Source organism: Melospiza melodia, chromosome 1, assembly GCF_035770615.1.
Source record: "Melospiza melodia melodia isolate bMelMel2 chromosome 1, bMelMel2.pri, whole genome shotgun sequence".
NCBI classification, from domain to species: Eukaryota; Metazoa; Chordata; class Aves; order Passeriformes; family Passerellidae; genus Melospiza; species Melospiza melodia.
Genome location: NC_086194.1, coordinates 31,134,789 through 31,152,905, shown reverse-complemented (window position 1 = coordinate 31,152,905; position 18,117 = coordinate 31,134,789). Strand labels below are relative to the sequence as shown.

At 37.2% G+C, this 18,117-nt stretch overlaps 1 protein-coding gene across 14 annotated transcripts in view; it reads right to left on the bottom strand.

Annotated features, from left to right (window-relative positions):
• The window catches only part of HDAC9 (histone deacetylase 9), a 454,863-nt gene that overhangs the window by 24,536 nt on the left and 412,210 nt on the right, over positions 1-18,117 (bottom strand). For all 14 annotated transcript variants that reach the window (XM_063152662.1, XM_063152693.1, XM_063152671.1 and 11 more), the window contains one exon: positions 5,251-5,384. In XM_063152662.1, coding sequence (XP_063008732.1) covers positions 5,251-5,384 — 134 coding nt within the window. The remainder of the gene's footprint in view (positions 1-5,250; positions 5,385-18,117) is intronic.

Genomic DNA, 18,117 nt, shown 5'->3' with positions numbered 1-18,117 from the left:
TTGTGGCTCTTAATGCTGCCTATGATTACAGAAGAGCAAGGTCAAAGATCTCACAGGTCCTCTTCTATATGTGTTCTTATATTAGCATTTTTTTAGAGCTTCTGCACTCTCTGTTTACATGTAAGAACTTCAGGCATGTATTTTTGTGATCAAGGTTTACAATGCAGTAAAATAAACAAATCAGATTTTATCAGGGAATAAGCTCAAAGACACAAAGGGTCATTGGGGTGATTAGCACCTGTCAGTCCCTGAAAACCAAGCAATACCTTGGAATTATGTAACTTTGGAATCAGAATATTCTCTGTTTCCTTGGCCAAACCACTTCCTGACTAGCACTGCTCACCTTGAGAACTTTGATGTCACCATGCTGACCTCTGGCACAAGCATTGCTCCAGTTTCCTATCCCATCCAGATCTCTATTTCTAGACTCTTGGTTTATGCAAGCAGCAGTTGACAGGTGTTTTAGACCCTGTGTTAATTTTTTTCTAGCATTAGAGTCAGATTAACAATGAGGATGTGAGATTGTGAGCGAGTTTACCATGCAATTTAAAATTGATCCGGGGCCATATCCACTTCTATGAATATTTTCATTTTGGAGAGAGAAATGCTTACCTGTCCTGGTAAATAACCCCTTTTAATGCCCTCTTGGCAGAGCTCACTGACTAGCTGGCAGGCAGCCCCAGACTGACACTGAATTCCACAAAAGAGAAAATGCCAACTTTTCATCATCAGCAGGAAAGCTGCAGAGTACAAGCTTTCCACTTAAATTACCCTCCCCTCCCAAATGCCAGCTCAACAGATTGCAAGAAAGAAGCACATACTTCACACTCTGCAAGAAAATTGTCCGGTGTAAGTTTTCAAGCATGCTTGGGAGCCAACCAATCACAATGTTTTGTCAAATTCTGCTTCAGACTGAAATCCAAGCCAGAAGAATATTTACTAGAAGATGTTAAATTTAGTCACTTAAAAATGTTTTCACACTTGGGGCCAAATTCAGCCTTGGCCGCCAGAGTCCATGAGAACAGACGCGCATCCTCTCTGCGCCTTTGCTGCAGGGTCCTGCTGGGCAGAGGCGCTGCGGACTGCACTTCTCTGCTTCCTCTGTGCAAAGAAGAGCATGACCTCGTCTGTGACTAATTATCACTTGTTACACACCACAGAAAACTGCTGTGCCACAGGAGCTGAGACACTGCCCAAACCTGCAGGCGGATCAGAGGGACCATGATGTTAGACTGACTTCTGTGTCCCATGGAGATATCGCACCTGGCTGCTTTAAAAGGGATGGGATGAACGAAGAGCTAAATCCTTAGGTTTTGATTCCGAGTTTTGTGCTTGAAATAATACTTTCCTACTCTTTCTGGCTGCAGAATAACCCCTATATGAATGCAGTTATGTTGGAAATAAAATGTAGGATTTAGCACACTGGACTCAAGGAAACCCCATGCCCGAGGATTTCTTAAATCCAAGTAGTGCCTCTTCAAAAATAATGTGAAGGAAAGAAAGCAGAACACTTACTCTTACATGTCTAGAGCAGCATTACTCATCACCACCAGGGTCTAAAGGTCATAGTAGAGCTCTTTATAGCACCAAAGCTAGGATGGGCAAAATAGGGTGGAATTTCCATACTCCACAATGAAGATTTTTGGGGAAAATCTCAATATTCAACCAAATTTTCCACAGACTTATTGGAATAAAGTACAAATCTTAATATTCAGCAGCTTTCTTAATTGAAGTAATATGTATACCTATATGCACTTTAAAAATGATGTTTAAATCTATACAACCAATGTGTGAAATACTGTAGAATGTTTTAAAGAGTGTCACAAGAAGTGAAAGAATTTAATTTTCAGCATGCATATCATAATCTCAGAAAGGCTTAAAAGCAATGATTCTTTTGGAATTATCTGAATCCATCTTTTCCTTTGTTTTTACAGATGCTCTTTTAATGGACTGGTTCTTAAATCATGTTGAGAAAATTCAGGGATATTTTAAGGCAACTGATGGTCATCTTGCCTTTTCACCTTCCAGAAGGTTTTCCATGTTTACATTTTGGATTTCAAGGGAACCCAGCTGCTTAATCTCTTCTCACCTCTTAGGAAGATTTCCTTCCAAGGAGATAACCTACAGTGATTCTAATTAGGTCTGCAAATGGTCAAATGGATTTTTCTCAGAGTGACATGGAAACTTTCTGCTTGTAAACAGAAGCACGGAGAGGAAAACCTAAGATATCAAAATATTTTAAAAGTGCTTTTACATATAAACTTTCTAATTAAAAATTTATCTTTATGAAGTTTATCCTTAATTATTTAATTTCCTTTTTAGTTTGTTTATTATTTAAGAAGGTATTCACAAACCGAACCAAACTGAGCCATTTCAGATACCACAGGGGTCTTGCCTTCTTTCCAGTTGCTGTCAGAAAGGGTGTGCATCTCCTCAAAATCCTCTATTACTTATACCAGTCCTTCAATGCTCAAATTATTTAAAGAAGATTAAGATTAATTTGATAGAGTACTACATTCCTAGTGTTTTCACTCACTTTTTTCTAAGAGAAGAGTGAGAAGTTATCTTACTTAACAAACCACTACACTATAAAACATGTATAAATAAAAATATATCTATTTTGGATGTCAACCTGTTTTCCTTCTTGGTTCTCTGAGAGAAACTAACAAAAGAAGGCATTTTACACTTGTAAATTTAATGTTACCTCTTAGGTAACATATCAGAAAAGCATTTGCTGAAAGTTGAAAGTTGTGGCTAGTTTTAGAATTTTGTTTTAAGTGTTGTTCTGTTGGTAATAGGACACATGAAGCAGTGTATTTCTGTATTGAAAAGTCCTGGCCAAAAACAACAAAAGAAAAGAAAAAGTTTTCAAAAAGCTCTGCAAAATGTTTATGAATTCTAATCCTCAGCACATGAATAAATACATCTGACAAACTGCAGGGTACCTCACAAAGGCCTTTCCCAACCTTTCTAATTTGAGTTCAAATACATGTTTAGTGTTTAGAACTGAAGTTAATCTTGCCAAAGTTTTTAAACTAGGGGTGCAGCATAGATCATTAATTGTAAAAGTGAAAGGCAGATAATAAGTTATAATTATCCTATTAATCACCTGTAAAGAATTGCATTCAGAGAGGAATGCATCCTCAAATTATAGTAATTGGTTGTTTAAAGAAAAAAAAAATTCCATCCTTGGCAGAACGCGGTTGGAGTTTGCTGTGCAAGTTCATGAACAGCATGCTGAAATCAAGCAGTATATATATGCTGTGGGCCATGTGGTGCATGTTTTCATAAATCTATTTCTAACTGCTAACTAGGCATCCGACTTTCTCATTAGTGTCTGTTCCTTGGCAATACCTTTACTTATTCTTTTTAGCTGATGTTGGGTTCTTGTGGTACTCTTGCTAGCAACATCCTCTCTGGAGTACTTTTCTTCACAGCCATAGCATATTTTGTCTTTGAAATTCTGCTGCACCAACCACTTGATGATGCATGTCACAGAAGACAATGTTGTTAGCAAAAGGACATGAGAAAAATGCTTACTGCCTGAGATGTTTCGAGTTATTAAGAATTATCTTCTTTTACAAGTGAATTAAAAATGACTGCATGTGGGTTTTTGTATTCATCCTCATTCAGTGATAGCAGAAATAGTAGTTGGGTTTGATACAGCGGTAAAACAAAATAAGGCAGTTTCCATAAATGGGCAGCACCACCAAATGGTCATAACTGGATAGAGGGACCCAGGCACCTACACAGAGGAGGATACATCACACCATCAGGATAGAACCATTCACATTAGTACCACAAGGGTGAAAACTTCAGGGAATGGGTTTAGAAATGCTAGTAAAAGCCATTGGTGTTGTCAGTTACTATCACAGGGAAGATGACAACAGAAATATCAATTCAAGTGCCCTGGAATGGCAGCTGATCAGGAAGGCAGTGCTGCATTAATAAGATTTTCAAATGCCTCAAGCTGGGTTATGTAATTCATGTTTCAGTACCTAAATAAAAGAACTAACACGTAGCTGAGCAGCTTTTTTAGTAGCATGCACCACCATACTGGAAAACTTTCCTTATGGGTTTTGTCAAAGGTGACAGTAGATAAAACTTATTAAAACCGTTATCTTTTTTTTTTAATGGTGTCTGTTTAACATTTCTGAGAATATTTTTGAAAAAAACTAGCACTTAATTCATTGTATGTATAATGTAAAAAATAATAAGCATTGTTGATGTGTCATAAAGATGAAAAGCAAAGGTTTAAAAGAACACTTAAAAAATTCTTCTACCCAACATCCACAAGAAGACACGTTACTTCACCTTATTCACATAGGTAGGAAGCCTTGAAGTTGAAGGGAACTGGCAGACTAGCCTGCAATTTGGCACTAATACATTTGATTGGAGAGATTATATAGCTATTAAGACTTCCCCTGAGGGGGAAACAAAGTGGCACACTCCACTTTATAACAAGATCTTGCAAAATTCGCAATTTATGGTTAAGGCTTTTGTCCTTTCATAAATTATTTTGGCTATACCTTCAGCAATTTTTTTTCCTTCTCACTGTATTTATAGGACAAAAGATATTTTTTGATGGACAGAAGAAATATTTTCAGTAGTAAGAATCCTTATCTTGCATTTCTATACATAAATAGCACATACTCATATTTACTTAGTCCTATAGTCTTCTCTCAAAAGTTCTTAACATATACAGTGTTTGATAACTCTTGGAAACTCCATTTCAACTGCATACAGATCAACCTGAACCCTCATTTTTAATTTTATTTTAGTCTTGTACACATTTTTAATAATGTTTCAGAAGTGAAGTGTCAAAATACTGCAAAATATGTACGTTTGCAATATCCAGTTCCTGAGATTATCAGTTACCTTGAAAAAGACATTTTTTTCCCCTGATAGATGCCTAAAAGGTCCATTCCTAGTAGATGATATGTGCACCAATCACTACCAAGTGATGATGTCAAGTCTGGCATTCAGCACATCACTAAAAGCAATTTGGAGGTTTTAAATATTACTCAGAATTGGGAATAATTTAGGCATAAACTAAAGAATTTGTATAATCATCTAACTTAGAGGTATTTATGCATCCAGGTCTGTTCATTTCTAAGGCACATTCAAATTCCATGGTTTTTATATCAAACAAAAAAAAGGACTGACACTATTGTGACTAAAAGAATATCAAAGATAGCAGCTTAAGCAAACTCTGCTCATTCTCTCCACCTGCTATGATTTATGCTTTACCTCATTTCCTAGGAGGGCATTTATACAGGCTTCAGAGGCATCACAGATGGCAGTGAGGTCATGTCCTCCCTCCAGTGCCAGCACCACGCGGCCGTCCGCCAGCTTCAGCAATTGCTTGGTTAGGTGACCAAAACCTGGGATTCAGACACAGGAGTGCAAACAATTAAAGCAGAACAGGCATTGCAGGCATGCTTCACATCTGCTGCACAAGAATGTAGAAAGCTCTGGAATACTGTACAAGGAGCATAGGATATATTTAGTCCAGTATCCTGTTTCTGACCATAGCCCTCACCAGATGATCTGGAGTTAGTATACGGAATTTTTTATGAGGCATGTGTGAGATAATATCCCTCACGCTGGTCCCTCATTGCTGGAGATTAGTTGAAACACAATGATGTCTCTCTTCTTACCTTTGTTAACCATTATCACCTTGGATTCTCTTCCTATTTGCATATCAGTGTGATATACAGCCATGTTATTTACAGAGGTTTGACTTGGTCACTTATGGCATTGATATGACAAATAATATTTGTAGTTAAACTATGGCGCTATAATTAAAAAATAACTGTGTTTTCCAAATGGGATGATGAAGGGTTTTTTATTTAAAAATTACTTCTTCCTTTGTATTTGAGGTTTGAGAATTATATAAAATCATGGACTGAGAGATAGTGGAAACATATGTTACCTCTTAGCTCCATCTTGAAGTGTTTTTAGAAGCAGCACTAACAACTTTAATTCAGGGGTTTGGAATAAGTCAAAATTGTCTAGAACTTCGAAGCTATCTCTACCAGCATCACTCACTCCTGACCAAGAGTACTCTAAGAAACTCTGCACCATAGCCAAAAATGATGGTACTCCATTTTCTGTGGTGATCTGTAACTACACAGACATTACCACAAAGTTTTCGTCTGTGATTCAAGTAAAGTTAATTTATTACATTTTTAATGACAAGAAAACTTTCATGAAACGTCAATTTGGAGTGAAGATTTTTGGAAAAAAATTTGTGGTCGTTTCCTAGGACAGCTATTGTTTTTGTTTATTCTCTTTCAAGTAAGAAATGATAAATAAAGATTTGAAACTATTGATGTTAAATAAACATCACATCTTATTCTTAATTTTTCCACTTGATTTGTACTAATTGTTCTATTGATGGTCATCACTACTCATTCCAGTGCATTTAATTTCCTGAAATAAAGCATTAGAAGGTACCTGCTAAACTCTGGAGTTCTATAAAGACAGGAAAATCTGCATCTTTTTACTGTGTTTCAGTGAAGAAGACTCCTAAAAATTAAAACTGTGAATATTACAAGAATATTTTCCTGAAAAATTTTCCAAACTCATGTTTTGTTCTGTTTTCATCTTGGGATGTAAAATGGACATCTTTGTTAAGCACATGTCTGACTCTTTTTAGAAAAGGAACTTATACTATATCAAATCTGGATTAGCTGTACAGACATAAAACCGCCAAAACAAAAAAAAAATTCCTCTACTTGCCACTTAACATATAGACAGATGATCATAGAAACACTTGAGGTGAAATACTGTTTCCTTGAGCCACTGCCCAATCTTCTCTGTACCCAAAAAGTACTGCAGTTTTAATACTAGCAAAGTAACTACACCATGGTTCCAATCACATAAAGGGCTGAATAAAAAATAAAACCTTAAACTCCCATTTAAACTCAGCCTTCCCTCCTGGAAAAAAAAAAATAAACCAAAACCAAAAAAATCCTCAACAACGTCCCTCCCCACAAAAAAACCCCAACAATTTTAGACAAGGATGATAAAAGTGAAGGAAGGAGTGGAATGAGGGTAACCTTTGATCTTTAGCCAATTTCTGCTGTCTTTTACCTACAGAAATTATTTCTGTCTGCATGTTACATATGCAGATCTCTAGACCCATAAGAAGAGAGTGCCAACAGTGTAAAGTGACTCAAAGATAGAATATTTACAGGAAATGAAGAAGAATGAACAGGCACAGGCTCCCCACATGTATAATTCACCCTTGGAGTGTGTGAAGAATCCAACAGCACTTTTAAGATGATGTTATACTTTGTGTTACACAGATTCTGTGAAGGGAAAACTCTACCATGTTTCCCCTGCACACTGGAGAATTTTGTATTAGTGCAAATATTGCTATCTCCACATCGTAATCTTCTGAGGTTTGTAGGGCAATAAATGTAAAGGCTCTTGCTATGCCTTTTCTTCATTTAGACAACCATACATAATATAACCCACCACCATTGTTACAATATTACTTTGCTTGGTTTCCTGATGACTTTCCTAGTATCAGTGCTATAATAATCACCCCGATCTGAATCACAATACAATGAGCTACACAGAAAGCATCTTTCCAAACAGACATCATGGTAACAGGATAAACTGTTTCAACCCAAATTAACATGATGGGGCTTTTCTTCAGTATAACTGCCATGAGAAAGTAAAGGTGGCTTGCTAGAAAGTGAAGAAATAACTTTAGTCAACAATACCAACATCGCCAGTGACTGAATGAGTTATGGAAATTCTTAACAAAGAAACTTGGATCCTGTGTCACTGCAGCAACCTAGGAAAGATGTTAGCTTCCTCAAGGAAATCCCCTGGAGTGAAGAAGTAAGAAAATGGAAAGAAAGGAATCCCAGTGAAGTAATAGTTTTAAGATGGGCTGTAGTTCGTGCCAAATAATTAATGAAAACAAGAAGAAAATAGTAACAAGCACCATTAAAAGAATCTGTCATCTCCCCTGATATAAGGAGATCAAGCACTGGCCAACTTAAGGTGAGAAAGGAGTCAGACAAGTATTTTGAATCCTGGGCCTTCCAACTCACATGAATATTTAGAAATCAGCAGCAGTTTTTGGCCCTTGTACTGTACCTACTGAAATCTTCTTGTAAATGTGCTCAGTGATTTTGCATTTCAGAGAAGTGCAGCATTTTTTAAAATTAGGCTCATGCAGTGTGCACAGAAATTGTGAGAATGGTTTTGTGCCAATTATTATGTTCATAGTTTCTGTAATTTAAACATTAAAAGTTTCATCAACAGATGAAACAACTTGCTTCATCAACAGATCCAACATTTGGGTATCCTGGGTAGAACTTGCAAATGCATTTAATATTCATTTGCTATCATCCTATTAAATATTATGATTAACCTTTGATTTCCATAAGAAATAAAACACTATTAAGTAATTCTGAAATTCCTATTCACCAGGTGTTTTATATTTTCTTCACAAAAAACCCCAAGGTTTAAAATGTACATCCAAGCAGAGGAGACTAGATTAAGACCATAACCATTATAAACCATGTTATGCATTGGACAGATAATCTGTATATGAACTGTTATTTGCCAATCTTTGAAGTAAAAATACAAAACTTCAAACCAAAAACATAATGTGCAATTTTTAATTATAACTTTTCCTGTCCTGCAGTACTATCATTGGAGGAGATACAATATTCAGACTTTTGTAAGAAATTATTCTAGTGTAGGAAGGTGGAAAGAGAGAAAATTATTATCCTATTAGACTAATGAGCAAGCTGTTAGGTGGTTATTGAAGGACGCAGTGTGCTGATCACTTGAATTACCATCTAAGGAAGTGATTAATCTCTTAGTGCACTGATGCCCCAGTAAGGATCCTGGGGTTTTTTTCTGTTTGTAACAGACAAGCTCCCCCCACACTCTTTTTAGTTTTGCTAAGCAGCAAGGAATGGCATGGATGAGGTTTCTGAAACCTCATTCGACCAAAGTCAATGGAGCAACCGTACTCTACCTGGACTTACTGAAAACCAAAAATATATATAAAAACCCTATAAAGAGTGAATCCAGAGTTAGTTCAGTTTTCTTTTGTTGTTTTTGAGGTATCCTTACTCTGATAACCTAAAATGGACAGTGGCAAGCAGAAGGCAGGTAGAACACCTCTTATCCAAGCCAGTTCCCCTCTGACAGGCTCCTCACAGAGCTGTGTGTTGTGTAACGTGTGCTTGAAGTAAAGCTAACCAGTCAGAGTTTGTATGGACAGCTTCCCATTTTGCAAAAGAAGCATTTGAGAATGAAGACAACTTGTGAACATTATTCTTTTTGCATCCTTTTCTCAGCAGACAAGGAAAGGAACCATATGGATGGGGTGAGCTCCAGCCAGCACCACAGCATTCTGTGTTTGCATAAACAGTCATATATGCAACTCAATTTCCTTGCCAGCAAATGTGCAAACACCCAGTTTGTGGGGACTAAACCTGCCTCAGCAGAAGAGAGGCCCTTTCCCTCTCCCCCACTGTGCATAAGGAGAGCAGATGTCCCCTGTGCAGTCATCTTGGATGATGGCAAGCTGAACAAAGCCATGGTGCCGGCCCTTGCTCACTGGAGATGGCTGGTGAAGGAACAAGGACACGTCAACCAAAAGGTTGGAGAAGCTTTAGAGTTATGGAGAAAGCATCAGCTTTTTCAGCCTCAGCAGCGGGGCCCTGACAGCTCTCTTGGCTTCAGTAACTTAAAAGCTGCAACCCAACCCTAAATTACAGTCAGAGCTCTGGTGAGCTCCTCTGGATGCTAAGAGAGGCCTGGAGAGGAACACATGCAAAACACAAAACCTCCACAGTCTCTGTCCTGGACCTCCAAGCATGTATTTAACTATTATTTACCATTTAATCATGTCATTACTCTCTAATTTACTTGACAATGTGTTTTCCTCTCATTAAAACTGTTGCAATGATCTCTGCCAAAATTCTACCCACCAGTGTTCCGTGCTCCTTCCCTGTGGCTCCTCCGTGACTATTTGATTAATTTTCATTGATATTTTTCCAACAATAGCATCTAAAATTAACTGGGTCAGTTTTTACATAACTTCCTGAGTCACCAGGCTACGTGTCCTAAATAAATATGTCCATACAGGAGTCAAATGATAATTTACCCTTACAGCACTAGCAGGGGCTGGGGTATTTAACAAAGTTTGTATTCTATGATAAGAGAACATATTTTATTCTCAGCTCTTAATTCAGGACCTTTTATTCAATCAAAACTTCATTTGGATGAAGTCAGAGACTTGACTCAGTTGGCAGGACATGGCCTTGAGTGAGGGGGAAAAGGAGATTTTAACGCCAAATACATTCTTATAAAAAACATCTTCCAAATGGCTGAAATTACAAATGTTAGTGCTGAGGTACCTGAATTTAAATGGTGCATTTGGCCTCCAGGCATTAGCTGCTGATTTCTTGCTTTTAATACAGGAGAAGGAAGCTCAGTAACACTTCAAATTACATGTCTCAAGCAGGCATTTAATTTATATTAAATTAGACAGTAATTGTATGTTAAATAAATACCAATAGTCTCAGGAACACATTTTTATGGAATAACAATTTATGTAATAGATGTTTTTATTGCATGCCTGTTAGGGCTACAGTAATATGTTTTTCTTAATTAGCTGCTCTTTAGCTGTTACACAGAACATAACTTACTAAATCTCAATATATATTCAAGGCTACATAGGATACCTCTTTGAAAGTCAAATACTGCAAACCTGTCTTGCTACAGGAAGAAGTGACCTTGCAATGCTCAGTAAGATGGTATTTTCAACTCAATTGAGATATGGATGTATCTAAATGTGCCATACAGTCCATAGCATTTGCTTAGTCCTTCATGAGGGAGGAACTTTTATACCTTCACCACACAAGGCAGCACTGACCACCAGGCAAAATGTTTCTTAGAGAAAACATATGGAGGAAGAACATCCCCCCCCCCCCCCAACTTTCCTCTCAATTAATTAATGGCAAAAATAAAAGGACGGCATTTCTTTTGTAACTTGCATTATCAAGCTTTAGCTATTCTGCACCCTCCAGGAAAGGTCACAGTAATGTACAAAATAATGACGAATCTTTTACAACTTTTAAAGTGCTGTTATGTGGATTCAGAGGGAAAATATTCAACCACAGATTTCAGCTGCCAAAGTCAAAGCAGGGACCTTTGGATATTCCCAAAACAGGCAGGCTGTTTTTCAGCTCTGCTCTCACTAGCTCCTTGCTCTGTGCCTTCCTTTCTTCTCCATTTCCTTACATTTCCTTAATGTCTTCCCCTTCTTACAGCTGGCCCAAGTAATAATTTTTTCACTGTCCTGCTATCCTTCCCCTCATTTTTTAGTTTTGCGTCCTATTTAGAAAATTCTTTACTAAGTGAAGCCAGATAGGATGCAAGATGATCCATTCAACAGAGATCTTCCCTGGTTTTTCAAGAGCAAGTAGTTGTTCTGCATCAGAAGGCAGAAGCCAGAAGAGGGAAGCTGTAGGACTTCATACAGCAAGGTGGTATTTCAGAGTCTTGGATTCAGATCTCCCTGCAAAAGGCTGTTGCTTCATCTGTGAGGTGAGGGGATTCTCCATGAAGTTTGGAGAGCTTTTACTTTTTTCTTTTTTCCAGGAGACTAAAAACCCTTAAAAAAGATTCTGTGGAGATAGACTAATCAGACTAATAATTATCTGTGAAAATCTGTCCCACATACTGTGAAATCTGCCAAGCTGATAGAGCATGTGGTATTACTGTTATCATAATAACTTCTTCCAAATCTGATCAAGTTGCCTGATTAAACTGATATACAATATACGCATCTGATGTTACAAGTTACAGATGATTATATCTCCAAATCTGAGTCTAGACTCAGTAAGGGGTTGGCTAGAAAACAAGACATCTGATAAAAAAATAATTCAAAGTATGAGGAATTTGTTTCTAATCCCTGCTGGAATGAAAATCAGATACTACTATTGACTATCCAAATAAATCAGTAAGCTTGATTAAGTTTGGAGAAGTTTATTATAATGCTACTGCCTATAAAATCAACTTGACACATTTTTAAAATATGTGGGGCAAAGTTTCTGCTGTTATACATGAATAGCTGAAATGTGGGCACTGAGTTATAACTGAAAACAATCTGATGGGAAGATCTAGCCTTATTTCTTTTTCTAACTGATGAAAAGCCAAGTCAGTTAATGCTGAATTGACCTAGGAGGCTAACACAAAGGATCTGACTTAAACCCCATCACTCAGAAGCTAAGAACTGACTGCCATTTTCTGGAGATGGTCTAATATATCCTGCCAAGAAAATCAACATGGACTAAAGGACCTTTCCAACTTATACAGTTTCTCAGAGCATACAAATTAAGGTTCTCACTATATTTTCAGTCATTTACTGATCCTACCATATCAACATATCAGATTAAATTAAATGTTCATTCTTTAGCCAGTGTTAATCAGAATATGCCATTATCTAAAGACCTAGCCTCCAGATGTGGACCATTCATCATTCCAAGGCTAGTGACATGCATACAATAAGCACATCAGGGAGAGGTTCTTGTAGGTGGATAGACTTGAAGTAAACACTCTATTTCCTGACCAATTTGGCAACAAGTTTCCTGGTGAACTCAGTATTAGTATCAGAGGTCTAGTGCCCCTCAGGATTTGGATCACATTGTTTAATAAACATAATTTTATGAAATCAGAAGGGAATAAGGCACTGCGTTTCTAAGGGATTATTGTACATCTCATACAGTTATTCACTTTCCCTCTGGCCCTGTGCCTGTTAACCCCACCTGACACATGCTATAATCACCCAGAAATGCACTGCCTGTCACCACCTATTGAAAAGGTAATGTGTAAAACTCGCTAGAGGAAATGGTATTGAAACTAGGTTTGGGGTCTGACTCCTTACAGTCTTCTGTTTAATTGCAATTTCCAAGTAAAATACATTGAGCAACTTTCTATTATGTTGTTCTGTTACAAAAATGTGTAAGAATTAAGGATGCGATTTCAACCCAGACAACAGCCCTTATGTACCTTTTCATACTATTTAAAGGACACAAAAATGCCATGAAATGGTGGCATTGTAAAAGCAGCTGTAGCTACCATTTGAATGACATAGGTGACTCTATCCAACCTTCTCCATGAATAGAGAAGTTATGTCAGAACCTTGTCAGTCATGTTATTACACAGCAGAGTCTGCAGGAGCCTTAACCTGCTGGGAGCACAAGAAAAGGTGGTAAGGACCTGCACAGGCTTCAGGTGAAGGCAGGACTGATGCCACTTTGTTGTCATGCACAACAGGTGGAAATACATAGAAGACATTTTTATTTTCTGGTCTCTTTGTTTCCACAGAAATTCTACCACATCACCTCCCTCTGCACCACCCCCTCCCCCCCACAAATCCCCCAAGAAATACATATAAGAATAAAATATTTTCTTAGCATTTTGAATACCTCATCCCTATCTTTCCAGTTGTCCAACATACAGTTGTCTGAAAGAGTCTTTCTGTGAGATCCTGCAGCCAAGTGGTGACCCACCAATGACTGCTTGAGAATTAGTGGTTCAGAAGCCTTATGGAACTCTTTACTCAGTGCTTTTCTACCTTTTCTTAGAGAAAGTTAAAGCAATAAACTAACATGGGTAAAAGATGCCTTCAGGTGTCTGAGCAGTCAAGGAGTACTACTTTCTGGATTTTCTCAGAGTGAGGAGCACAATCACTCCTGATTCTTCAGGATACATATATAAACAAATTACTACTGTCTCTGCTGTTACCATAGCATGACAGCAGTATTAAGGGAAGCTGGAAAACCTAAAATAAATGGTAATCTTCATTGAACAATAGAAACATCAAGACAAACAATGGTATTTCTGTGCTGCACTCAGACCTAAATCCAACTAACTAGTGTCAAGGTAATTTGAGGACTCCAGATGTTGTTGCAGCTGCAACAGTCATCTTAGTCATTCTCCTTTAAAGTGGGAAGTTCACAACAGGGCAAAAACCATTCCTTCCACATTGAGATACTGTTTCTTCAGCAGCAACAGTTATTTCTTCTTCAAGGGAAAACAGCACATCAGCTTTTTTAGCTGGAGTCACTGAAAATCTACTACCAGAATAGCTACTGTTTCTCCTTCCAGAGTTTTAGCAGCTAGAAGTAAAATAACCTGCTGCAGTTGCTCAAAGCTCTCTAGTGGCTCTAGAATCTTAGCAAACAAGGTAAATAAAATTGCAACATCAGGATTGAATTTAGTCTTTGCCCCGATGAAAGCTGAAGAGCCACAGTAGCTGAGAGTTTGGGCAAAAATTATCCAAATTTCATAGCAAAGACACTTAGAAACCATAGAAAAGAAAGGCATTCAACCGTGTCACTACAAATAAATAGAGATAAACAGGGAGAAATATAAAATTCAGAACAGTTCCACTCACTAGAATGTGAAGTGGTCACTCTGGCAGAGGACAAACTTTTTAGTCCTTCTCAGTTTTGGCCAAATTGCTGATTTAATTTCATAAAATAAAAGGCCATGGACCAAAGTTGCAGCATATTCTTACTGTTTTAACCTAGATTTCAGTGCCAAAAATTTATGTTAGGGGGAATTAATTATTTAGTAAAATTAATTACCCAAGAGAGATAAAGATGAAAGGAAAAAAGGGACATAAGAGAATTGGGAAAAGGACAAAAGTGTTTGTTTGGTAAATAAAATAGACTATTATTACAAAAGAGGACATATAAATATACTTGTGGTTAATAAACAATGAAGGCATGGAAGAATAAGCAAGAAAAAAAATGAATGCCAAGGAAACAGATTTTCTTATAACCATCAGAAAGGGTCAGAAAGTAAAAAGAGCAGAGTAAGTTTATGGTCTTATTTTTACAAGAGGATGCAGAGCATTTTGAACTTTCCCCAGGGATACACTTTTGTATCCTTTATTTGCAGAGAAAGGTGAGACACTGCCCCAGTAATATTAACATGGAAATCATTCAGTGAACTCTGGATTTCTCAGTGATAAGTTGCTAACTAAAAAGAGATTTAAACACAGGCGGCTGGCACAGTGCTGGGTGACAGGTTTGTATGTGTGGCTAAAGGTGTTAGTGATAACACTCAAAGCAATGAAAACATTGAAATAAGCAGGTACTTGACTACAGGCTGGTCTCCCTAGGAACAATTACATCTCTTGCTATTTATTCTGACATACTACCATTCTGTCAGACAAAATCCGAAGTAACCCAATGACTGCAACGGATTTATATTTCTGGAACTGTGATCAAAACTTGGTCTATTAAAACCAGACTGTTTTATTCTCTTCATTATAGTAAAGTAAGTTTAGAAATTGTGAACTAAATACACATTAAAGCTCAAATGCATATTTGGAGATTCACATTTTATCAATCAGAACAGAAATTTTAAGTGAATGCATAAGTTTCCTGAACTCATCTGGACTTGAGGAACCAATAGCAGTTGCTCCTTCCAACCCTTTAGCTATTTATATATCTTCCCAGACCATGCCTTTTTCTAATGGGTGATCACAAATGAACTCAAACTACCTTTCCATAAATACAAATCCTTAGTAGCAGTGGAAAAGGTGGCTTCTATCTCTTTCCCAGGTGATGTATAACTCTATCTCAAGCTGATAAGCCTTGGCATATACCTAGTCCAACCTAGAACAGCTCAAAGTCTGGCCTGGAAGTCTTTTTAGCACAGAGAACAAACAAAGAAATTTCTCTTCTTTTCCTTGTACCCAATGTGAACACAAACAGTAAATTTTTGCATTTATCATAACTCTTGCAAGGACTGAATGCTCAGATGTCAGAAGAAAACATGTCTGAAGACAAGTGCTTGCACACAGATAAACAAAAAAAGCCATTTCCAAACTTAAGATTATTTTTGGCAGTGATAGTTATTAACAAAAAACATTTATTTAGTTGTAAAATCTATACAAATCAGAGCAAGATCTGGATGTTGTCTATTCAAAAGGTGTGAAATCCAACACATGTAGCCAGCAGGTCTGATACAGGTGTGATTGAGCAGGTGTGTGGTTGCAGGAGGGGAAGGTTGTAAAAAAACATTTTTTGTCTTCCTATCCTGTTTCAGATGCCCAAGAATCAGGCAGTAATAGTCCTTATGACCCCTTCAGGCTTGGATTTTTTTACTTCTTGCATATTCTGCACTGGGTCTTCCTGTAGTCTCACTATGTCTGGAAACGCTCAAGAGAATTTGCTTTGACATGACTATTACCTATTCTGTGGGACTACTATATAATGCAGGCAAATAAATATTTATCTCAGAGTTTGGCTCAATTTTCTGGCTGTGTCTTTTAATAAGTGACCTGATAGCTGATGCTACACATTGGAAGATAGAAAAATTTTTTAAAAAATTGATTTAATGTGAAATTAAGAAAGAAATTTAGGGTACCACAGTGCCATGTTTTTTTATCAACCACAGAACTTGTTGGGTTTTAAGGTTGCTTTTAATTGTTGGAAAGTGGATAACAGAAAAAAAACTGATATAAAGAGGACAGGTAGAGGAACACTTATTTCCTATAGTTTTTAGCTTTAGGCAGAAATTAAGCAGTTAGCATTCACTGCTGCCTTATGGTTAAAACCCAAACTTGTCTCTCTCTAGGCAGAGAAAAGCAAAGGTCCAGAATAGTAGATGTTCATTTAATTAACATCTCTATCTTACAGCATATGCAAAAGGGGTCCATTGTGCAAGCAATCATAAATCTCTCTTGGTCTAACTTCAGAGCAATTGACCTTACAACCCAAAAAATGATCCATTGTGCATAGGTTTTGTATGCAATTTCTAGATTTACTGTTCCAAAGAAGGAGTGTGTAAACAATTTCAGGCAAGACTGAAGTGAGCAACTCATTCATCCTACATATGGATAAATGTTTGTGCCAAACTGGAAAGCTTGTTCTGGAAAGAGTCTCTACTGATGCTACTTTCAGTGGCTCCAGATTCAAATTTTTCATTTATTTGATTTTATGTGCTGATACTATCTTAATTAGGAATGAAATGAGGAGAAGAGAAATTACAGGTTTTACCAGTTAATAGGATAGTAGAGAGTATTATCGGGAAAGGTAGTGACACTTTGCCAGTCCAGGAGTATTCCTTTGGCAGGCATCAAATGACTGCCACCAATAAAAAATTCTGAAGACCTCATCAAGAAAAAGGCAGAAGCAGAAATATAGACAATATAAATGTAACTTCTACTTGTTTCCACTATAACTGTGCAGTCTTAAATTCTTGATATTTCTTTTTTCTATAAACAAAATTTCAGGCCACATCTTAAAAAGTTCAATATGAAAAGCACATGTATCACTTCCATACATGTGCTCTGGGTGACATCTATATGGAAACAGTGATGAATCCTTCTCTTGATGAAACACTGTAAAGCCTTTATTACAAAATTTATCAAAATAAAAAAAGTGTTATCTATATGAGCAGTGCTCATTAAAAATCTCAAAGTAACTGGCTCCAAGATGAATTTTGGCAAACTGAATTCCACATGTTGGAGAGGCAACTTCAGCACTTAGTATACACCAAAAATCTGCAATGAACCCTGAGAGACTCTTTTGGGGTTAGCTACTCCTGGAGAGCTCTGGAACTCTTGAGTCAGCCTCTGGAGGCAATCTCAGGGATCTGGGCTTTGAGTTGAGATACCAGGGTGAGGTGATTAAAGCTGGGGCAGCACAGAGTATGTCGAACTCCCTAGGATGTGATCCCTGTCCTTCTATTACATCCAAGTATGGTCAACCTTTTATACAGCAACAGAACTGATCAAAGTAATAGTAAATTAATAGGTCAGGTAGTGCAGCCCTGTTCCATGTTTGTAACACTGTTTGTAAACATATGTTGGTATTTGCCAGATGTTATGTTCAGCACACTGCATATTTTGACTTCCTAGTTTTAATTATCTATTTCTTACTAGTGCTCATAAAATGACATCCTACAGTATCTGCTCTCTTAATGTCTAACTGAAGGAACTGAACAGAACAGAGAAAGAATTAAATAATATAAAATGATAACAAGTAAATAACTAGTTCTCTTGATCACACAAATATCCAGGAACCTTTGCAAAGAAATACCACTCCTCAG